Below are 24,762 nucleotides of genomic sequence, written 5' to 3'. Positions count from 1 at the left end.
TTGCCAATAGTAGTATTCACCCTTTAAACCATGAACACAAAGACACTAGTAAATCCTCTGCTTGCCATTTTTATTCTTTCTTTACTCCCAGAATGCTGTCCCAGTGAACTGACAACCACAGCTAAAACGGATGGCACTCCAACATTTTAAAACATACAATGCAACTAGGTTGCCTTTTCTGTTTTGGAGAAAATATATTGTAATGACCACTGGGACTGAGGATAAGAGATTATAGGAACCATTTCTTCAGTCTGATAAAGCACCTAGCAGCAGGCTCAGAAATCCATAGCAATTAAAAGGCAAATAAAAGTTAAATATAGAATTTGTACATCTATTGTACATTATAATCAAAGATGTGATCTTGTTAACAGATCATTAATTATTCCTTATCACTAACATCCCTGTGAAGTACTAGGTAAGCGATGGGACATTACTAGGCCATTGAAATGCAAATTTGGGGACAACAGTTGCCAACCATCATTTATTTATCTGTAAATGCAAAATGGAGTTAGTTGTGCTTACTCTACAGAAATAGAATTCATTTTTTGAGGCATGGCCTGGTTTTCAAACCCACCCCATGACTATACTGCCTAGAGATCTACCCAGCTATGATAAGAGTATTTCCCAGAAAGCAACAAAATAGAGAACAATTTCTTGATTGTCCTTTCAAAACTTAAGACAATGACATTATAATAACTATTTATAGAGAACATAACTAGCATTATTATTTTAAAAAATTTTCATAGACACGGTCTTGCTATGCCCACACTGGTGTTAAACTCCTGGCCTCAAGCAATCCTTTGGCTTCAGTCTCCCCAAGTGCTGGGATTACAGGCATGAGCCATCATGCCTAGTCCATGATTAGCATTATAAAGAACCAAGCAGATAATAAAATTTTAGTGATGTGAAACTTCTGATTTATGAGACTGTATTTAGAATTATAACAGTAAACTATTCCTTCTAGAACAGTTAGCAATTTATAGTATCTCAGCTCTAAATCCATTGTTTACCTACTGCTTTGCAATACTGGAGTTGGACTCTGGAAACATGTCCTTTGCCAGCTGGCAGAATGTTAAGCTTCATTGATAGAGGTCAATGGAGAGATCCTGCAAGGGGAAAAACATTTCCCTTCCCAAGCTGCTGTGGATGGCCTAACCCTTGGAAAATGGCAGGCTGTGACTATAGACCAGCTTGGACCAGCCCATCAGCTCTAGCCCTCATCCCTGAAGAAACTTCCAGATTAGCAGCACCAAGCTGCCTCCACTCACAGGCAGCAGTAGGCCACTTTGGCAAATTTCATTATCTACAAGCCCGGTGTTCCCCTAGTAGTCACTGACTCTTTAAAGAAGTCTAATCTTAGCCTTGGAGGAGGGCCTCTCCCAGTCCTGAGTCACTATACTATCCACTCTTCCTCACCCTAGACGAGGAAGTAGCTGATATTTTGCACGTGGTATCTCTGGACCCCTGAGTCTCTTTTTACCTCTTTTAGTAGTTAATCATTTTCTGCTAGTGAGAAGCTCTTTATATTAAACTTTCACTGTTTAGGTAACTGATGTGGTTTCTATTTCCTGACTGATTTACCTCCCTTCCTCTCCATCTCCCTTCAAGAATGAATGGGAACCAACATTACACTACCTAAAGTAACTGTTTTTACTTCTCTGGCTTGGAGACTACTACATAGCTTTAATAGTCTTCTAGAAAATTCTACCTTCTCTTTTCTTTACAAAATCATGAAGTAGTACAATTCAGTTACCATAAAAGTTCTCCAAAGCGTCCAGCCCGTCTACTCTATAGATGACAAGATAAAATTTCTGGTAACAGTGAAAATTTACGAAAATGCGCAAATCAAAATGCCATTAACAATTTTATATATATATATACATCCAGTGAGCTTAATTCAGAGATCACTTATTAATCACGCTGTGATCTTATTTGCTTAAAGGAGAAAATCTACAGGTTTGGAGCATAAATCAGACAGTCATCACCTAGGCACACATACATAATGCAAAACTTTAAAGCACATATTGAATTCTTAGGGATTATTTCTAAAGTTACTTGTTTATCAATGTGTCAGCACTTTGTCAATGGAAATATAAAACTCCTTTATTCTTAAAGCTTATATGATGATCAGAAATCGTTAACACAAAAAGCATTTATTTCTTACACATTAGATATAGTCAAGATTAGTTTCAGTCTTGTACAGTCTAGAATGCTTTTTTTAAAAACAATAAAATACAAAACTAAAGGTAACAAATGAAAAGTATGTTGTACTGGGATCTAATTCCTATGGGTAGCTTTCCTTAGTGTGGACTCAAGGAAAATACCAATTAATTGCAATGGGCATGTGCAGAAGAAAAACAACCTGAAAAGGTAAAACAAAAGATGCCTTAAAATTTTCAGGAATTTAGGCAATACCTTAGAAACACATTATTGTGTCTTTAATATAAGAATTTTTAAAACTTTGAGGAAAGCATGGCAGATTTTTTTTCTTTTTTTCTCCTATGACTAGCAACAAACAAAATTCAGAATATGACTTACTCTAATATTTTGTTTCAACTTTATTTCATGTAATATAGTGGGGAAAAATATACCTATTTAAAATAATGAATTAGAGGTAAGAAGCATCGTGGCTTAATGGACATGGATAAAGCTGAATGTGAAAAATATACTCTCTATTCCAAAACCTACCTAATAATACAATGATATATGCTAAAAATCTCTAATTATTATGCTTCTATTTTTAAATCTATAAATAAAACTGTACTAAACTTTCTACCCATGGGTTGTATAGCACCCTTGAAAACTGGAAAGGGAGAAATATTGGGGAAGGAACAGAAAAATTAAATTGCTATTCTTAATTCTTAACATAATCGGCTACTTTGAAATATAGTATTACTTACACTACTATAAAATATAAATCTATCTTTATTCTGCTACCTAGGAAGAACCACTTTTTAAGAACTATTCTGAAATAATTTTTGGCTTCCAGAAAACTTGCATAAATACAGACAGAAATGTCACAGAATTCTTCACTCAGATTCTTCTAAGGTCAACTTACATAACCACTGTAAGATTATCAAAATTAGTATTGGTAGAATCCTACTCACTAGCCTACAGACCTGGTTTAAGCTTCACCAGTGCCCTTTTTGGTTCCCACATCCACTTCCAGATCCCACACTGTATTTAGTTGTCATGTCTCTTTAGTCTTCTTCAATCTGTGACAGTTCCTGACATGGCTCGTCTTCTCTTCTAAGACTCTGACATTTTTGGTGAATAATGGTTCCTTTTGTGGAATGTCTCTCAGTTGGGATGTTTTCTCAAGATTAGATTAAAGGTATGCCCTTTGACTAGAATATCACAGATATGTCCTTGCAAGTGTATCATTCCAAGGAAAATCTGACGCTGAAATGTTTTATTACTGACAATGCTACCCTTCATCATTTGTTTAAGCTAACGAATCACACTAGAGAAATAAACTTTCCCTTTGCAACTGATACATATCTTGGGAGGAAAAACTTGAAGGCTGTGTTAAATATACTGATTTTAACATCCATCCTTGAATCTTGTCTGCAACAATTATTTCTGTGATCTTTGCCTAATAAAGATTTCCCTCATTCTTGCTATATTTATTAACTAGAATCCTTCTGTAAGAGCTGTCCCTTATCCTTCATTTATTTATTTATTCTGTTATAATAGTATGGCCTCATGGGTATTTTATTCTATAGATTATAATTCCATAAAATATGTCATATTTTGTTGCCTAAATTGTTCCAGTTTTGGCTATTAGAAGCACCTTCAGGTTGGTCCCATGTCCTTTCGACGTGCCCCTATCATTTTTAAGCCCTTATTTTTTGACCTCACAGACAGACGTTCTAAGCCCTAAAATCAACTGCTTCTCCAAGAAGTCCTAGTTCCTTTTATTAGAGAATGTTATTTCAAAACCAACATCTTCGCTATAGGTATGGACATTGCTACTGGAGTGTTATTGCTCCTGGACCCTCTCAGTGGCCAGAGGTAGGAAATATATGTTTCCATACCAATCAAGGTATGAAAAAGTATTTATATTTATTTCTATATCTGTATGCATGAATACTAAACTATGAGGTCATAATTATATTTCGAGATTCATTCTACCCTTTTGCTTTTCCTTAATTGTAACTGACAGAAACATTTTTATAATCTTGGTCACTGCTATTTTAGATACTTGAATCATAATATTTACTACAAAACTGAAGTGTACACATTTTTATGCCCTTCTTTTACTTGGCTCAACAATACAAAGGTAAAGACGCATAATTTTTATGTGACAACATAAAAAATATCAACGTCTCTACATATTTATGAAGCCCCTTGGGTAGTTCTACCTGAATTCATCCCCTTTCTTAGCACCCTTTAGAGTAATCATTGTTCTGAGTTGTGCGGTTATCATTCCCTAGCTTTCATTTTTCTTACTACATACGTTTGTATCCCTAATAATAAATTATTTCATTTTACACGGTTTTGAACTTCATAAAAGTTCATTCTTTTTCCATTTTCTTTTTTTGCTCAGTATTATATTTGTCCAACAGTTAACGCACATGCACTGATTCCAATTTTTGTTATTTCAAACTGTTTGCTATGAACATGCTTGTACATGTTTCCTGGGTTACATGTGAAAAGGTTTCTCTAGATATAGAAAAGGGTGGACTCACAAGATAATATACTCAATTGTTTTCCAAAGAGACTAAACCAATTTACATTCTTATAATAAGTGTAAAAGAGTTCTGGTTGTTCCAAGTCCTCCACAAAACTTGATAATGTTGGACTTTAGGCTTTCAGTCTGGAAGGTAAAATATTATAGTACATTGTGCTTTTAATTTGCATTTCCTTGATAACAGGGCTTAGCATCTTTTCATAAGTGTACTGGCCATCCTTGTTTCCTTTCTGAGAAATACTTTTTCAACCTTTATCCATTTTCTGCTACGGATTTGTCTTTTTCTTATTTTTTAAATATAAAGATATTTAACCATCTCGTCAGTGACCTATATTACAATCACTTTTTCTCTTTGTACCTTTACTTATCACTTTCTTTCAAGTATTTTTGATGAAGAAAAGTTTGTAAGTTTAATGTACTTGAATTTATCAGTCTTCTTAATGGCTTGGCTTGGCATTCTGTCACCTATTTATGAAATCTTTCCCCATTCCAAGGTCATATTTTCCTATATCATCTTTTAAAATTTTTGAAAGGTTTTGTCTTTAAATCCACATGGAATTAATTTTTGGTGATGATAGGCATTAGGTGATCCAATTTCATTATTTTTTCTTATGGTTAGCCAATAGTATATACACCATTTATTTAAAAATGCAACCTTTTATTTCACTGATCTACAATGCTAGGTCTATGTAGAATCAAATTTCTATGCACGTATGAATGACTTCTGTGCTGCCTATTTTGTTCTATGAGTCTGCTGGTCTCTCCTGCACCAAGGTAACAATGTAATAATTACAATAAATTTAGAACAGCTTTTGACATAAGGTAAGGGATATCCCTCCACCTTGTTTATCTTCTTTAGGAGTGTCATGGCTTTTCTTAGTCTACTGCTCTCTCATATAAATTTCAGAATCAGCATGCCAAGTTCAGTAACAAAAACAATGACAAATATTCAACTGGTGTTTAGTTTGGAATGGTATTAATCCACAAATAAGTTTATGAAAATTGACATCTTTATAATATTCAGTACTCCTATTCATAAAAAATGTATATCTCTCTAGGTGTTTCAAAATCTTTCAGTAAGATTTTAAATTTTTTTCTATAAGTCTTACATATTTTTTGTTAGGTTAATGCTTTAGTATTTTATATTTTATAATATTGTCTAGTTGACTTATTATTACCTACCTCAAAGGTTACAATGAGGATTATGTGAGTTAATATTTATAAAGTGACCAAAATAGTAACCAGTATATTGTCAGCACTACATGTGTTTATTGAATAAAGCAAAATAAATCATATATTCTGTTTATCTCTGGTATATTCATTTTAGAATAATTTGGCCTAGTTATTAGAAGAATGATGAGATTTTGATTGTGATTGTGTACAATTTGTATATTAATTTGAGAGTAACTGAGATATTTTGCCATATGGAATCACCCATCCAAGAAATGCAAACCAGTTACTCAGATATTATTTTAGTTCCCTCGGTAGTATATTCTGTAATTCTTTTTTTCTCTTCTTTATATTTTTAATTTTTAATTTTTTATGGGTACATGGTAGATATACATATTTAGGGGTACATGTGATGTTTTGATACAGTCATACAATGTGTAATAATCACAACAGGAAAATGTATTTCTTAAGTGTATTCTTAGCTATGCAATTTCATTTGGTAGCCATAATTGTTGAGTATTTTTTTTACTATTTTATTAAATTTGAGCATCATTTTAATTTATTTTAACCACACAAATATCTATTCACTGTAAAAAAATTTAAAAAAAAATCCAAGTGTATCTAGCAAACTTTTCCTATCCCCTAATGCTTTTGGTAATTGGGTAAGTTGAAATTGTATTGTCATCTGCATTCCTCCTATGACAAAATGCCTACCTGTAGCCTTTTAGAAATATTTTTTTGTTGTATTTTACTTCCCGGTTTTTATGGTCTTACTAGTTAGAAAGGTATTTCAAAAAATGATGATTTTTTACATTTTCTACTTTGTTCACTAGTAGACAGAGAAGTTATTCATTTTTTATTATTTATCTTGCTGATTGACACCTGGATATCCTTAGTTTTCCAAATATACAATTACAAGCTGTTCAATATTTATAACTCCTGTTTCTTATTTTGCTACATTTGCTAAAATGTCCATGCTAAATAATACCATTAACATGCTACTTGTTAGAATATATCTAATGTGAACCGACTGAGGATCACGTAGCTTTTAGTTTCAGCTTAATATTCTGTATCATGCTAACGAAAGTTTTTCTACTCATTGTTTATTAAGAGTCCTTATGTGGAAAAGATACTGAATTTTAAAAATGTCTTATTTTTTACTTCTGTTGAAATGATCATATATTTTTTCCTTTGACTACTTGTATACTTTTTATATTGGACAATATATCATACCATGAGTGTCCAGGTTAACAGACAATACACTTTCAAAAAGATTAGCAAACTCATCTCAACAGTTACATAATCAAAGAGAAAGTTTCAGTTAAAATGTAAGATACCACAAGGGCTGCTTTATGTATAAGCACTAAAGTGCTTATTACTTCAGTCATTGCTCAACAAAATAGACAAAGATTGATGACTTGGTAGAACTTAACTATTGTAAATAGGTAAATTATATATAGGATGTTGGAAGGCAACAAATACTTTAAAAAAGAAAGTATAGAAGAATATACAAGGGACTGAATATGGGGGAGGAAAGGCAGCAGTTTGCAGGATTAAATAGAGTGATCTGGATAGGTCTCATTGAGAAGTTGAAAACTGAGCAACTGCTTGAAAGAAGTGAAGGAGTTAACCAAGCAGGTATCTGGGGGAAAGAGTGTCCCAGCAGAAGGAGTGACTAGTATGCCTGAGAAGCAGCCAGGGCACTGGAGTAAGCAAGGTGAAAAGTAGGAGAAAACTGAGTTCACATAGTGCTTTTCAGGGCATGGGGAGTACTCTGGCTTTAAGACCCTTGCAGAATTTTGAGCCAAACATTGATGTGATCCACATTAGGTTCTTAAAGAATCACTACCACGACTGCTATGCTGGAAGGGAAAAAGGGTGAGGCAGGAAGTTTTCGCAGGAACCCGGGTAAGAATGAAGGTAGGCAACCCTGATGCTAACAGGAAAGGTGGTGAGAAGTAGCTGACTTTGGGATATATTTTCAAGTAGACCCAATAAGATATACTTGATAGATTAGATGTGTTACGCCAGAGAAAAAGAGGAATTAGGGATGAACCTAAGAAACTGGAAAAAATGAATAAGCATCAACTGAGACAGGGAAGGCCACAAGTAGAATAGGTTTAGATGGGAAAACCAAGAATTTTGACTATTATTGAGTTTTTGAAGGCTATATAACATCTAGTTTTCAAAGGTTTGTCAGTTTTTTAGGAATCTAGCCCTATTTTTGCAGATACAATGTGATGTCAAACTCCAGCTTCTAAAACACACATGCACAAATCAGTTCTGCTGTTCTTGAAGTAGTGTGAAGGGCCTAGGCAGCCACTGAGCCATCTCCATCTAACCCCAGGGTTTTGAAGAATATAATTTAAAAACCAAAGGTATAAGGAAAGAGCCATACATTTATTGATTTCACACAAACATTCAAGTCCTCTAGTGGACTTGGGTCTGGCAGTGCCCAGTTGAATTGGGTAGCACCAAAAAGTCCATGAGCACTTACCGTTTGACACACAGGCTAAAGGGCAAAGAAACAAAATAGACTTGGGCTCCCTACCATTCAACAAAGTCTTAAAAATTGTGTTTTCTGAGGACATGGCAGGGGGTCTACAAACAAGTTCACAAAATGTTTCTATATACCTCTTACTGAAAGGCTTTTTAAGAGAACCATCAAAAGCTCTGCAGCTCTTAGAGGGATTAACACTAGATGTTCATGGTCCTTTCTTGATATAAAATTGTTTGAACTTATAGAAACTTAAATACTTTAATTACAGAGACCCTGATGCATTTATATATTAAGACATACAAATATAAAGCAATCACTCTGCAGAACTGTCAAAAAACTACAGGCCAAGTTTATTTAAAAATTAGAAACCACAATGTCTTAATGCAGAAAAAAAAAAAAAAAAAAGTCACCAGCAAACAATGTGACCTGTTATTAAATTGGCTACAAAGGCAATCCAGTGACAAAGAATCAAGAAAACTGAACTAAAATGAAAAATTGAATCAAAGTAACTAGTATATACTTTAGGTGGCTGGCAGAAAGAGTCTTGTACCACGCTGCATCACATTCTAGACCAAAAAATTATTATAAAGCCTTCATACTACTTAAATTCCTATAAGGGTACAGTTCTCATTTTGCCTTTACTTGTAAATATTGTATGTTGTATAACAGCTTTATAATTTTTAACTGTGATCTATACTTGCATTATAGACCCTGTCTTGATGATGTAATCTCATCTAAACTAAACTAAAACTATCTAAATGTTACTACCACAGATGTTATATTTAACTACTGAAGTATCTTCTTCATCAAAGTCACCTCAAAGCCCTTTCGCATATTAAATGTCAAGAAAGGACCATTAACAGACTTTTCAAATGATGTACAGTAGGGATTAGTAGTTTTCTATTGTCTTTTTCCTTTCGTAAAAAGCCAGACAGTAAATATTTCTGGCTTTGCAGGCCATACGATTTCTATAGCAACTACTTGACTGCTGTTTTAGCATGAAACAACCATTAATAATATGTAAACACATGGGTATGGCTGTGTTCCAATAAAACTTTATTCGCAAAAAAAAAACGGGAAGGGGGCCAGGTTTGACATACAGTTATGGTTTGCTCACCTGTGGCCTATAATACAATTATATTCAACATAACACAAGTATATGAAGCTGAACATGTGTGGAAAATGAGTTATGTAAAGGACAGACAGCAGAAAAATACTTTAAAGATGCTCAGCTTCAAGCACATAGCATAGCTATGGACTACTGGAATGTATAAAAGCAGATAGAACAACTGGTACAGAACAATTAAAGTGAGATAGGCAAGTTCAAGTGGCAAAATAAATACAAGCACTCTACAGTTAAAATAATAATACATCACATTAATTTCATAGAGGTCTATAATTTTAGATGGAAATGGCCTTAGAAATAGCTTTGTGTGAATCACTTGTTTTCTGGAAGAGAAATTCAAAGTCCTTAGTGTAGTGGCTTAACAAAAAATGGTTGCAAATTAAAGTTATTTTTGGAGAAGGAGGATGAGATTACATCATCAAGACAGGCAGGGTCTATAATGTAAGTGTCAGATCGCAGTTAAAAATGATAAAGCTGTTATACAACATACATTTTTTACAAGTAAGAGCAAAATGAGTAGTCAAAACTTCCATCCGATCCGAACTTAGTATGCTGATGTGGTTGAAATGAGAAATAAGGTAATAAACATATAGAAATTCATCCAAATATAAATAATTACAAAAATATTTAGTGTTATATTTAAACATATAAAATGTGTATGATAATGTGGCCAAAGAAAAGTATATTTTTACACAAATCCTCTGAGAACTAATGTACTTTACCACAAACAGTGAAAATCAGTATATGTTACAGAAAAGAACAGCATGAGCTTTGGGGGAAAAATGCATCTGGATTCAGACTGTTTATAAGACAGATAACTTTAAGGAAGTTACTTGATTTTTTAAGAATATCAGTTCACTTATACACAAAATGGTGATAATACTATCTACCTCATAGGGTTCTTATGAAGATTAAAAACTATATACAGATTTTAAAAGAGCTATTTCCTTTCCTTATTCTTCTACAAACACATCTAACAACAACAACAACAGAAACTAACATTTATAAGTACTTGTATGTCAGGCATTTTTTTCATGCATTGATTTACTTAATCCTTACAATAACTGTGAGGTAGGTGCTACTCTTACATATTATTCCTGTGTCTTAGTTAAGGAAACCAAGCCACAAAGTATTCAAGGCCACACAGCTATGATGTGGTGATACCAAGATTCAAAACCAAGCTCTGGTTCCCAAATAACAAAATCACAGTAAAAAGGCTGAACTACCTAAAGAATTAGTTCTGAAAGTAGTATAAATGTTATTTATTCACTCTGATTAGTTCCCGTTATCTCTTCCATTTGAAAATGTAAAGAAAAGGTACAATTTGTGCATTAAGGTAGTTTAATGACTACAGCTACCATAAAATACTCAATTTAAAATAACTATAAAAGATTCTAGATTCTACTGGGTCTCTCTACTCTGGCTACACATCAAAATTACACCTTTAAAAAGAATATGGATACCTGAATCCCGCCCCTGGCTTTCTGAACAGGAAGGCTACCTAAATGCTAAGATACTCACATTTTAAAAACATTCTGCAAGTGATTTGAGTACATAGCTGAAGTGAAGAGTCACTGTCTAAACACAGATGTAATGGTGATGTAAGTCCAGTGGCATCTGCAACCAGGATGATTTTCAAAGATAAAAATACAAGTGAGAGGGGGTGGTAAGGAACATGGGATGCTGAGTTAGTGCACTGAGAACAAACAAGTCAGAGAAGAGAGTAAGGAGCCAGATAGGAAGGCCAGATTCATTCCAAGTGCCAGGATGGCCAGGTTGGAAACACAAAGGAAATCAAACAGAAATGCAATCTCTATGGCCACAGCAGCAGTTCAGCAACACAATCTGATAAACTGTTTGTGAATGGTAAGAATATCTGTTCTTTTGCTATTGCTTATCCTTGCCAAAAAAAAATGGCTTGTCATTGTTGCTACTTTTTAACATAACTTGCAACTACCACTAGTTTTGTTATTAATTGCAATTCTGTAGCATTGTCGTAAGCTTGCTAATAAAACATTTGAAATTTGGCTTCACTTTCCTCTCTTAAAATCTAGGAAATAAATTCATTATAAAATCAATCTCAATCTATATTAACCTATTCATTAAATAAAATATGCATGATTAAAAAGCACAGGGAGTACTTGGGGGATCATTTCCACAAAGTACACTACAACAAAATAAAAACCAAACAGCACCAGAACAATATAAAAATTGAAATACAAGTTTATAGAATTACAATATCCCTTAGGCAGAATTGAGGCTTCCATTTAGTGGTGCAGTGTTGTGGCTGAACTAATCTGTAACTATACTGTTTTAAAAAGTCATAACAGGTAAGCAATTATTTCAACAAACTCCTGCAGTGGTTCTTATCCATTTTTATTTAATGGCCTTCTTTTGAGAACTTCATGGAATCTATGCATCCTTTTCCTAGGGAAAAAAAAAACGAAAACAAAAACCACAAATGCACATAAATGTGGCATTTTCCACGTAATGGCAGGTAGATCATGTACCTTGGCCAGCATTATAGTATTTCTAAAGACTCACTATGGGAAAAAATAAATTATCTCTAGTGTATCTCACACCAAAGAGAAAGCCATTCCCAAAGCCCAGATATGTGATTTTTTTATGTCTATGCATATCCACAGCAACAGCACATTCCTAAATGAAAGCTCTAATAGACGTCTGTATTCACAGGTGACCTGGTACTTGCTGGCATCCCCTCCTCTCTTCTCTGTAGCAGCAGTTCTGAATCTTCTTTATAACACACAAAAATATGTGGAATGGTGAAAATATGCTGCTTTAGAGTTGGAACACAGGTGTTTCAGTCCAGGCTTGGTACTTTTTAGCAGTGTAATCTTTTTAAAAACTTTAACTTATGCCCTCAATTTATTGTCTGCACAAAGAAAGTTTAATCCAGTTTTAGAAATCTTTAGTAAATACATGCAGTGGTGCTAAGCAAAGCTTCAGTTTCTTCATCTGATAAATGAGAATAGCAATGGTACTTATTTGATAGGACTAAAAGAGTAAATAATACACGTCAAGTATACAGCAAAATGTCTGGCAAAGAGTAAATGGTCAATGATCAGCTATTATTAACATGCCTCATATTGTGCTAAGTGTTGGACAAAAATGGCTTTCAGGGTAACAAGAGATATGTATGGAGTCAGAATTAAAAAGGTGTTAAATAAATGACAGTTTCTTCCTCTCTCCATTTGCTAAAATAGAAAGGGAACTGGGACACATGTAAGTTAGTAGCATGCTGCAGAGGAAGCTGGCAAGGTTGCCCATCTCCTCCCCATCATGACTGAAGTCCCCACTTCCCTAAGTTCTTGTGTCTGTGGCTGACAAGTCTCAGTGGAATCCCTCTGTGGGCTTTGCCCTAGGATAAGGAAAGCTGCCTTATCCAAAGTTACGTCCCCTTCCTAGGCCTCCCAACCCTCTCCCAATCCAATGACTAACTGACAAGAGGATATTAAAGTTGAGCCCTGATCCCTAATTCAGGACTAGTCTGAAGGGTCATCCCAGCTCCAGAGTTCCCCCAAATCAACTGAGGCCTTCTATGTAACTAAAACACAATTCAACTTCCCCCTCTGCCTAATCCTGTTTCATTCCTCTAAAGATAGATATTGATCCTAAGAATACCCCTGCACACAAATCTGCCTCGGAGTCTGCTGCCTCGGGAAATGACTTATGACACTTGCCCAAAGTCAAAAAGCTAATGAGAGAGCAAAATGGAATTTACTACAGATGTGCCAGCATAATTCCACAATTATAAAATGAGCAGAAGAGACCCAATGAAAGAATGAACCAAAAGACCTATAAGGTAATGTCATAAATAATACCTCAAAACATTCTAATAATGCCTCATTTGTGGGTTGGAATAAAAATGCAGAAGGATCTCCACTGAAGTGTGCTGATATAAAACAAGACAGCAGCCATCCCTGCATGGAGAAGAAAATGGGAAGGTGATGAAGGAGATGAATTTCCTGGAATGCTTTGTATTTCACTTCAGGAGCAGAGGACTATTTGGACCAAAAGAAGTTTTAAAGTCAGAATAGCTCCTGCCTTTTATTTTATGCAAGAGAATGCTGCAACCCAGAGGGATACATAGCTTACCCAAGGGCACAACGTAACACTAGCCTAATCTAGGCTTCCCATTAATCTTCAGAGTTCTTCAGCTTTGTCTTCAATATGTGATTTCAATATATGTAAAGTGTAACTCCCAAAAAAGATTCACCTATGTTCAAAAAAGTATAAGATACGTTACAAAACTAAGTACGGCTTTTGAATTACGCATCAGTGTCATTCTTTCCTCCCATCAATGTGGATAACTGGGGTTTCACTACATTATGGGTTTTCACAGAATGCTTCAGGAGGAAGGTTAGAACTCACTATCTATGCCTCTAACTACATTAGCAATTAAAGTTCATTAAATATTGTATCTTAATGGCCTTATCTCAAAATGAGGATAATAATTATTCTCTCATTCAATAGGATGCCATAAAGAGTAAATATTTAATGGTAGCAATGCATTCTAAATGCCACATAAACAAACATGGCAATACATATAACAGCTTCCAGCAGGTTAACATTATAATAGGTTAATATTACACATGACTGATCAAAAAGAGTACACGTAAGACAGAGGATCATTTAGACATCTAATTGTTTTCAAACGGGAGCAAGATTTAAACTGACAAATTTAAATTTAATTAAGACATCCCAATTCAAATAAGAAAGGTCTTGAAAATCCCTGTGGTTGGCAAAGTTACCATTTAGGAACTTAAGACCTCTGAGGAAAAAAAAAAAAAAATAGGTTAATGGGATAAAAGTTAAAAGCAAATCCATGATTACCTTTAAAATATTTTCATAGCAGTTAAAATAAAATGGGCTAAGAACAAGAAAGGAAAAAAAATATCAAGGACATTCTACACATTTTAAATTGTTTCTACGAGGTACTATATCATTCATTCTGATATACTATTCCTGGCCTGCTAGAAACTTCCCAAAATCTCTCATAAATAGAATTTACTAAGAAGCATTGCAGTCTTCCCTTCTCATATCTACTCCTTTATTCAAAATGCTCAAAGAACAGGCCAGGTTCTAAAACACTTAAATATTTAAAATGTTTGCATAAATTTTATTATCTTCACTGGGAAAGTTGAGGAGAAACCATGCAAAAGCCCCTCCTCACAGTGCCGTTCAGCCCAGGTTGAGCTCATGCCAGAAATACACTCCAGAACCCCTTTCCATATAGTTCAACTTCCTGTCTTTTAACAATCCAAATGAGCAGTCCTAAGGCCCTTCAGTTCCCAAGATTTCTTTGAAAAATATGTGTCTACTCTGCCACAGCTTTTCAAACCCCTTTTTCCCCCCAATTCTTTCCTCTTTATCTAGCGATAGTAGTAACAATTTTCAAATAAAATTATCACCGTTAGTGGAGTATTGAAGTCCCCCACTATTATTGTGTTGCCATCTCATTTCTTAGTTCTAGTAGTAATTGTTTTATAAATTTGGGAGCTCCAGTATTAGGTGTATATATATTTAAAATTGTGATATTTTCCTGTTGGGCAAGTCCTTTTATCATTATATAATGTCCCTCTTTGTCTTTCTGCTGTCGCTTTAAAATTTGTCTAAGAATAGCTATTCCTGCTTATTTTTGATGTCCACTTGCATGGAATATCTTTTGTAGAAAAAGATATCCCCTTCAGCTTAAGTTTATATGAGTCCTTATGTGTTAGGTGAGGGTCTTGAAGACAGCAGAAACTTGGTTGGTGAATTCTTATCCATTCTGCCATTCTGTATCTTTTAAGTGGAGCATTTAGGCCATTTACGTTCAATGTTAGTATTGAGATATGAGGTATTATTCTATTCATTGTGCTATTTGTTGCCTGAATACCTTGTTTTTTTTTAATTTATTTTTGTTTTGTAGGTCCTGTGAGATTTATGTTTTCAGGAGGTTCTATTTTGGTGTATTTCAAGGATTTGTTTCAAGATTTAGACCTTTTAGCAGTTCTTGTAGTGCTGGCTTGGTAGTAGCAAATTCTCTTAGCATTTGTTTGTCTGAAAAAGACTTTATCTTTCCTCTATTTATGAAGCTTAGTTTTGCTGGATACAAAATTCTTGGCTGATAATTGTTTTGGCTAAGGAAGCTAAAGATAGGGCCTCAATCCCTTCTAGTTTGTAGGACTTCTGCTGAGAAATCTGCTGTTAATCTGATAGGTTTTCCTTTATAGGTTACCTGGTGCTTTTGCCTCACAGCTCTTAAGAGTCTTTCTTCCATCTCGACTTTAGATAACCTGACGACTATGTGCCTAGGTCATGATCTTTTCATGATAAATTTCTCAGGTGTTGAGCTTCTTGTATTTGGATGTCTACATCTCTAGCAAGGGTGCGAATGTTTTCCTCGATTATTCCCTCAAATATGTTTTCCAAACTTTTAGATTCCCCTTCTTTCTCAGAACACCAATTATTCTTAGGTTTAAACAGGAGAGGTCATTTAGGTCTTAGGTCATTTAACATAATGCCAAACTACCTGGAGGCTTTGTTCATTTTTAAAAATTCTTTTAAAAGTATTTTCTTTGTCGGATTGGGTTAATTCAAAAACTTTGTGTTCGAGTTCTGAAGTTTTTTTTTTTTTTGAGACAGAGTCTTGCTCTGTCACCTAGGCTGGAGTGCAGTGGCACGATCTTGGCTCACTGTGAACTCCGCCTCCTGGGTTCACGCCATTCTCCTGCCTCAGCCTCCCGAGTAGCTGGGACTACAGGTGCCCACCACCACACCTGGCTAATTTTCTGTATTTTTTTTTTTTTTTTTTTTTTTTTTTTTTTTTAGTAGAGACAGGGTTTCACCGTGTTAGCCAGGATGGTCTCAATCTCCTGACCTTGTGATCCGCCCATCTGGGCCTCCCAAAGTGCTGGAATTACAGGTGTGAGCCACCGTGCCCAGCCAAGTTCTGAAGTTCTTCTGCTTGTTCGATTCTATTGCTGAGACTTTCCAGTGTATTTCACATTTCTCTAAGCATGACCTTCATTCCAGAAGTTGTGATTGTTTATTTATGCTATCTGTTTCACGGAAGATTTTTCCCTTCATATCTTATATAATTTTTTTGATTTCATTAAGTTGAACTTCACCTTTCTCTGGTGCCTCCTTGATTAGCTTAATAATTGACCTTCCGAATTCTTTTTCTGGCAATTCAGAAATTTATTCTCAGTTTGGATCCATTGCTGGTGAGCTAGTATGATCTTTCGGCGGTATTAAAGAATCTTGTTTTGTCATATTACCTTCAGAATTGTTTTTCTGGTTCCTTCTCATTTGGGTAGGCTATGTCAGAGAGAAGATCTGCAGCTCAAGGCTGCTGTTCAGATTCTTTTGTCCCATGGGGTGCTCCCTTGATGTGGTGCTCTCCCCCTTCCACTGTGGATGTGGCTTCCTGAGAGCCAAACTGTAATGGTTATTTCTCCTCTGGGTCTAGACAGCCAGTGGAGCTACCGGGCTCTGGGCTGGGACTGAGGCATTCTGCACAGAGACCAGTGATGTGAACCGTCTTCAGGTCTCTCAGCCATGGATACCAGCACCCACTCCAGTGGAGGTGGCCAGGGAGTGAAATAGACTCTGTGAGCAGCCTTAGTTGTAGTTTTATTGCACCAGTTTTGTGTTGGTTGGCTTCCAGCCAGGAGGTGGTGCTTTCAAGTGAGCATCAGCTGTGGTAGTGTAGGGAGGATCAGGTGGTGGGTAGGGCCCTAGGGCTCCCAAGTGATTATGTCCTTTGTCTTTGCTATCAGGGCAGGTAGAGAAAGACCATCACGTTGGGGCAGGGTTAGGCATGTCTTAGCGCAGACTCTCTTTGGGCCGGGCTTGCTGCGGCCGTGGTGGGGGATGGGAGTGTGGTTCTCAGGCCCTTCTACACATTGGTTTAGGCAAAGACTTCATGACCAAGAACCCAAAAAGCAAATGCAACAAAAACAAAGATAAATAGATGGGATTTAATTAAACGAAAAAGCTTCTACACAGCAAAAGAAACCACCAGCAGAGTAAACAGACAACCCACAAAGTGAGAGTAAATCTTCACAATCTACACATCTGACAAAGGACTAATATCCAGAAACTACAAGGAACTCAAACAAATCAGTAAGAACAAACAATCCCATCAAAAGATTGGCTCAGGACATGAATAGGCAATTTTCAAAAGAAGATATACAAATGGCCAACAAACATATGAAAAAAATGCTAAACATCGCTAATTATCAGGGAAATGCAAATCAAAACCACAATGCGACACCACTTTGCTCCTGCAAGAATGCCCATGATCAAAAAATCAAAAAATAATAGATGTTGTCGTGGATGTTATGAAAAGGCAACACTTTTACACCACTGGTGGGAATGTAAACTAGTACAACCACTATGGAAAACAGTGTGGAGATTCCTTTAAAAACTAAGAGTAGAACTACCACTTAATCCAGCAATCCCAATACAAGATATCTACCCAGAGGAAAACAAGTCATTATATGAATAAGATACTTGCACACCCATATTTATAGCAGTACAATTCGCAGTTGCAAAAATATGGAATCAGCCGAAATGCCCATCAATCAATGATTGGATAAAGAAATTGTGGTATACATACATACCATGGAATACTACTCAGCCATAAAAAGGAATGAAATATTGGCATTTATAGAAACCTGGATGGAACTGGAGACCATTATTCTAAGTGAAGTAACTCAGGAATGGAAAACCAAACATCGTATGTTCTCACTCATACGTGGGAACTAAGCCATGATGTTGCAAAGGGATAAGAATGATACAATGGACTTTCAGGATTCAGGGGAAAGGGTGGGAGAGGGGTGAGGGATAAAAAGATTACACAGTGGGTACAGTGTGCACTGGTAGGGTGATGGGTGCACCAAAATCTCAGAAATCATCACTAAAGGACTTATTCATGTAACCAAACAACACTTGTTCCTCCAAAACCTATTGAAATTAAAAACAAAAAACAAAAAACAGAGATTAAATGAACTTTTAAAAAACTGTAAACAGATAAAAATTTAAAAAATAAAATTATTACAGTTAAAATATAGAAGCTAATTCACAAATAACAGAAGTTTGTGTAAAGATAAATTGCGGTTAGAAAAGTGATGACAACAGTACTCTCTTACATAACTAGGATAATGAGATGTAAACTAACCTACCCAGCATCCAGCCCAGAGCCTGAATGCAACCAATCAGCAATTCATTTATTTACTACCTTCCTACTTTTTTTTTTTTTTTTTTTTTGAGCCAGAGTCTCGCTCTGTCGCCCAGGTTGGAGTGCAGTGGCGCCATCTCGGCTCACTGCAAGCTCCGCCTCCCGGGTTCACGCCATTCTCCTGCCTCAGCCTCTCAAGTAGCTGGGGCTACAGGCGCCCGCCACCGCACCCAGCTGATTTTTTGTATTTTTAGTAGAGACAGGGTTTCACTGTGGTCTCAATCTCCTGGCCTCCTGATCCGCCTGCCTCGGCCTCCCAAAGTGCTGGGATTACAGGCGTGAGCCACCGCACCTGGCCGTTCCTACATTTATATACAGATATTTGTACTAAGCAATGGAAAAATTCTAAAGGAAACAGCATTTATTTTCACTCTCCTTGCAGGAAAATATCAAAAACAAAAGGATGGTGTTGAGAAATTACACAAAATATGTTACACTTAATCAGTGGTCTTCAAAATAGGTAACCCTCTTCAAATGGGAGTATCTTAAAAGTTTCAAGGAATAGATAGTTTTAGAAGCACAAATAGTTTTAAGACCTAGGTAGTTTAAAGGAATTGATTTCTGGGTGCTAAATTTGCTAATGAACTCCTTCCCTAAAACTGTGAGGGTAGAAATTTCCACTTCAAAGAAAATAATCAAGGATTTAAGATTTCTGATTTTTAATGGGAAGTTTGTTCAAGTATTTATTAAAAATTGATGATGATGGATATGAAAGTTAAATATTCTACTGAATTTTAGAAGAGCCATAAGTTTTATTTTTAAACATCAATATTCACAATCTCCTCAAGATACTGTGAAAATATATTTTGCAATTAAAAAGTTATAGCTGTCAACATAAAATGTGCAAAGGATTAGACATTTCTTGACACTCTCAGGGAGATATTGAGCAAAAAAGTTCGAAAGCCACCATACCAAATCATGTCAAAGTTTCATTAACCTCTAATAATCTAATGCCAAACTTCTAAATAAGGACCTACTCTACATATGTTAAGTCCTGGGCTGTCTGAAGTGACAGATAAGCTAGACTAATTAAAGAGGCCTTTGTAGAAACGGTGAGATTTAAGCAGGGTTTTAGGAATGGATAGCAGGGATCTTGAAGAACTTGAGAAAAGATAAATAAGCCTGAGTGGGGAGGTAGGAGCCAGTAAGCATGTAGTTGTTGGCCGTAGAGGGAGAGTAATGTGCCCAGGTGGAGAAGGGAAACGGTTTTCAGGTCGCAAGACACTTGAGTTCGAGATTAGGTTTTACTACTTTTTGGCTGAGTCACTTTGAGGAAGTCTTAAGTTCCTTTTGAAGACCAAATGAGGGGAAAGACAGGAAAGAAAGTGTTTTTTAAATTGTAAAGTTATAGCCGGGCACAGTGGCTCACGCCTGTAATTCCAGCACTTTGGGAGGCTGAGGTGGGTGGATCATTTCAGGTCAGGAGTTTGAGGCCAGCCTGGCCAACATGGGGAAACCCCGCCTCTATGAAAAATACAAAAATTACCCAGTCATGGTGGCCTACACCTGTAATCCTGGCTACTTAGAAGGCTGAGGCAGGAGGTTGCAGTGAACCAAGATCACGTCACTGCACTCCAGCCTGGGTGACAGAGAGAGACTCTGTCTCAAAAAATAAAATAAAATAAATAAATAAATTGTAAAGTTATAGCACATATTAGTCGTTAAGCCCTTTCCAACTGGGAGCAACTGAACAGCAGCAGTTTGCACAATGGTCAAAAGCATGAACTCTGGAACAACAGACTAGATGGAAACAAAAACTCCTTTCGCAGAGGTATGATCCTTGCCAGGTTAACTAAACCTCTCTAAGCCCCACCAGCTTTATGCATAAAATGGAGACAAGAGGGATCCACTTTACAGGGTTATTATGAGGATGAAGTGAGTTAATGCATGTAAAGTGCTAAAAAAAAAAATAGTGCTCATAATAGTTGCATCATTGTGGTTGTTGGTGGTATTGTTTAAATTTAAATGTTATTACTCTGATTCTCAAATTGAGATCAAGAGATTATCACTAATAAGTATTTGTTGAATGAAGTCTTTCAAAAAACAGTTATAGGAGGGGCAGCTAAGTCTATTGAAGGGCTTTCATAATAAAAGTCATTAACATGGCCCTCAGTTTTACAGCAAGAGTATGTGGCAATGGTCCAGTGAAGTTCACTGCTGTCATAAATAACAAAGTAACGTGCATCTTTTTCTCTTGCTTAAAGGCCAAAAAAGCAAAAGGATCTATTGCATTTTGTTCTACAGAATATTTTGTGATATATTCAGTTGGACTATATTTGTTCCTTAAGAGGACACAATTTATTAGAAATAATTCTGCTATATGGTGCCACATGCCACTTTGACCTTACTGAAAGGAATTCTGACACTGAAGAACCAAAAGAGTTTATTTTAAAGCACCCTTACCTATTATTAACATACCAAGCACAGAACCAAAGACAGTAGAATGACACAGCCCTTTGAATTTTGATTGTTATAGTCTATAGTCATTTAAAAACTGTTACTGGAATATTTTTTAAATTACAGGGGTAATTCATAATTCATCATGTATGCTCTTTTTCATAAACCCATGTATTATTTATATGCATTACCACATATACAAATTTATTAATATGCCCATTAATTTAACAAATATGTGTTGAGCATTTATTTATTGAAAGGAAAATGAATATATTTTCTTTTCAAAAGAAAAGATTGGTGTTCCACCCCAATCCTGACTTTTCAAACCACATTCAGAACAAACTGCATAGTTTTCCAGAAATTATTTTAAAAGCTTTAACTTGAATCTAGCTTTCATAAATTCTGGCTAAAATCTTGACCAACAATGCAAAAATACAAAGGTCAGAAATGTGTTATTTTAAGAAAAACATTTAAAAGACGATGTTTTAACTTTGAAAAAGGAGTTCAGGTTACTGTAACTAATGGGAAATGTGCCAGATTGTACTGCTTTCTAACTTCACGCAAGCAATCTAAATGAGCTAAAACTCAGGATATATTCAATATTATGAGACTTTGCTGACAAATAATATGTATTCAGAAGCAACAGATCAGCATTAGAAATTTTAAAACTTACAAGTATGTCTGGCCAGCGAGTAGTTGGATCCACCACTAGTCAACCCGAATCCCTCAGGAATTTGGCTAGAGCTTCGAGGTCTGGTCAATAGTTTAGGAGGTTCAATTTCAGCACCAAATTCAGCTCCTATTACTCCAAGCAAAACAATAGCAGTAGCTTGCTTCCGTCTTTCCTCATAAGATGTAGAAATTTTTTTCATTTGTGGGACACTTGATAAGCAACCTGAAGACCGAAACATAGAATCTCAATTTAAAACAAATCAATATAAAAAAAGACACGATTAGAAAAACATTCAAGACTGCACTTTCAGGAAAGAATAGCATTTTCAGCAGATGGCACTAGGACAAATGGTTACTCACATGCAAAAGAATGAATTTAGACAGACCCCTATCTCTAACCTTCCAAAAAAAAAACCTGAAAATTGAACATAGTCCTAAATATAAGAGCTAAAACAAAAAAAACTCTAAGACGGCAACATAGATGTATATGTTTGTAATTTTGGATTATATAATGATTTCTTAGATATGATACCAAAAGCACAAGTAATTTTTTAAAAATTTTACATAGGATTTCATCAATACTAAAAACTTTTGTGCTTGAAAAGACAGAATCAAGAAAGGATAAAGACAACCCACAGATTCAGAGAAACTATTTTCAAATCATCTATCTAATAAAAATTATTTCCAGAATACATAAAAACTTTTATGACTCAATAATAAGAACAAACTGAATAGATATTTTTCCAAAGTTGTATGAATGGTCAATATGCACATGAAAAGATGCTAAACATCATTAGTCATTAGGAAAATGCGAAGGAAAACCAATGAGATACCACTTCACATCCACAAGAATGGCTGCAATAAAAAAGACCATTACAGAGCTGTTGAGGATGCACAGAAATGGAAACCCTCATGCTTTGTTGTTGGGCATGATAAAAATGGCACAACTACTTTGGAAAACAGCTTGGCAGTTCCTCAACAAGTTAGACATAGGGTTACCATGTGGCCCCCAGCAACTCCACTCCAAGGTATCTCCCAAACAGAAATGACACACATGTACACACAAAGACATGGATGCTCACAGCAGCATTATTCAAAATAGCCTTGGAAACAACTTATATGTCCATCAACTGAAGAATAAAGAAAATGTATTAGGTTGGTACAAAAGTAATCACAGTATTTGCCATTACTTTCAGTGGCAAAAATAGCGATTACTTTTGTACAAATCTAAGTATATCCATACAAAATTAGATTACTCAGCAATAAAAAAAGGAATGAAGTACTGATACATGCCACATGAATGACGCTGAAAACATTACACTAAGGGGAAGAAGCTGGTCACAAAAGACCATATATTGTATGATTCCATTTATATGAAATGTTTAGAATAGGCAAATCCATAGAGACAGAAAGCAGATTAGTGGTTGGCTGGAGTGGGGGTAAAATGGTTAACAATGGCTAATAAGTACTAGTTTTAGGGAGTAATGAAAATGTTCTAAAATTAGATGGAGGTAATATCTGCACAACCCCAAATATGCTAAGGATCACTGAATTCCACATTTTAAAAGGATGAATTTTATAGAACGTAAGTCTTATCTCAGTACATTTGTTTTTTTAGAAAGATTGCTCATTGAGTAATTTATTAATGTGCCCATTAATTTAACAAATATTTATTGGGCATCTACTTTGGATCAGAAAATAACAAGCATGAAAATAAACAGCTCAGGTTTCTAAGAATCTCACAAGTGCATGAAAAAAAGAGAGTACATTGGATTTAAGACTCAAAGGGTAAGTCTTCCAGGCAATAAGAGGGATGGGCCATACAAGGAGGAGAAGGATTATTTCATCCAGTATGGCCCAGAATGCAAAACAGCAATCAGGTATTTGAAGAAATACTTGTTACTGGAGCAAAGCTCAGGATAGTTTCATATTCAGAAGAAAGATTAGAAGGATACCCAAAAATAATTAAAACATTTTATTTCTTGATTAGAATATCAATAAATAGGGCATAATAGGAAATTACCTAATACATAATGTTACTTCTTAAAATTTCCTTTCTTAACCTCACTCTTGCTACATTCTTTTAAGACTTACATAGTTCTACCCTTTTTCAGTTCTACTCCATTCTAAAAATAGTCTACCATTATTGTTTGATACTTATTATGCAATATTATAAGCATCCACAGAATTAGTAGAAAATATATAAAGAAATCATGACTAACATGTACACAACTAATGAACTTTATAAAATACTGATGTTTTTCCAAAGGTTTCCAATTTTTATAAAGTAATTAACTAATCTGGGTATTATCAAAGCCCACCATGGACTGTGTCTTGACCTCACTACCTTGCCCTCCTGCCCTAAAGGTCACCACAATTCTGACCTTATCAAATTTTATATCTATTATATAATTATATCAATGTTACCTGAAATAAATTAATATATTTTCTGGCCTTGAACTATGCTTCCATATCTGGGGTAAACCCTGGATAAACAAACGTATGCATGGATAAGCAATGACAGATAGATAACACCAACAGATAAACACACCAACAGACAGACCCTGAACTAAATTTGCTAATAGGCTTTTTTATATCCATGTCCATAAGTGAGATTGGTCTATAATTTTCTTTTCATATTCTATACTTAGTATCAACATAATACAAGCCTCAAAAATGAGTTAAGTAACGTTCACCCTCTCAGTCCCTGAGGTCCCCCCTTCCATCATTCCTTGAAAACAGTTGAAGGATTCTTGAAGTTTCATGAAAATTCTCCTCTAAAACTATTAAGAGTCTGCATTTCGAGACACTCCTGTGTGGAGTCAAAGGGTAGGATATGGTGGCAAAAGTAGCAGGATGAAGGAAGGAATATTTATTATGAATTCATATTATTTAATAGCTCCTTATTTAGTTTGACTTTCTTCTTCTTGAGTCATTTCTGGTAGATTATAATTTTA

At 35.4% G+C, this 24,762-nt stretch overlaps 1 protein-coding gene across 1 annotated transcript in view; it reads right to left on the bottom strand.

Moving 5' to 3' along the window:
- WDR7 (WD repeat domain 7) overlaps positions 1–24,762 on the bottom strand; it is a 392,926-nt gene that overhangs the window by 127,222 nt on the left and 240,942 nt on the right. The window contains exon 22 of the mRNA XM_054460414.2: positions 21,807–22,028. Coding sequence (XP_054316389.1) covers positions 21,807–22,028 — 222 coding nt within the window. The remainder of the gene's footprint in view (positions 1–21,806; positions 22,029–24,762) is intronic.

The sequence above is a fragment of the Pongo pygmaeus genome, chromosome 17 (genome assembly GCF_028885625.2).
Source record: "Pongo pygmaeus isolate AG05252 chromosome 17, NHGRI_mPonPyg2-v2.0_pri, whole genome shotgun sequence".
In the NCBI taxonomy this organism is placed as follows: domain Eukaryota; kingdom Metazoa; phylum Chordata; class Mammalia; order Primates; family Hominidae; genus Pongo; species Pongo pygmaeus.
This window is presented reverse-complemented; position numbering and strand designations above follow the sequence as displayed.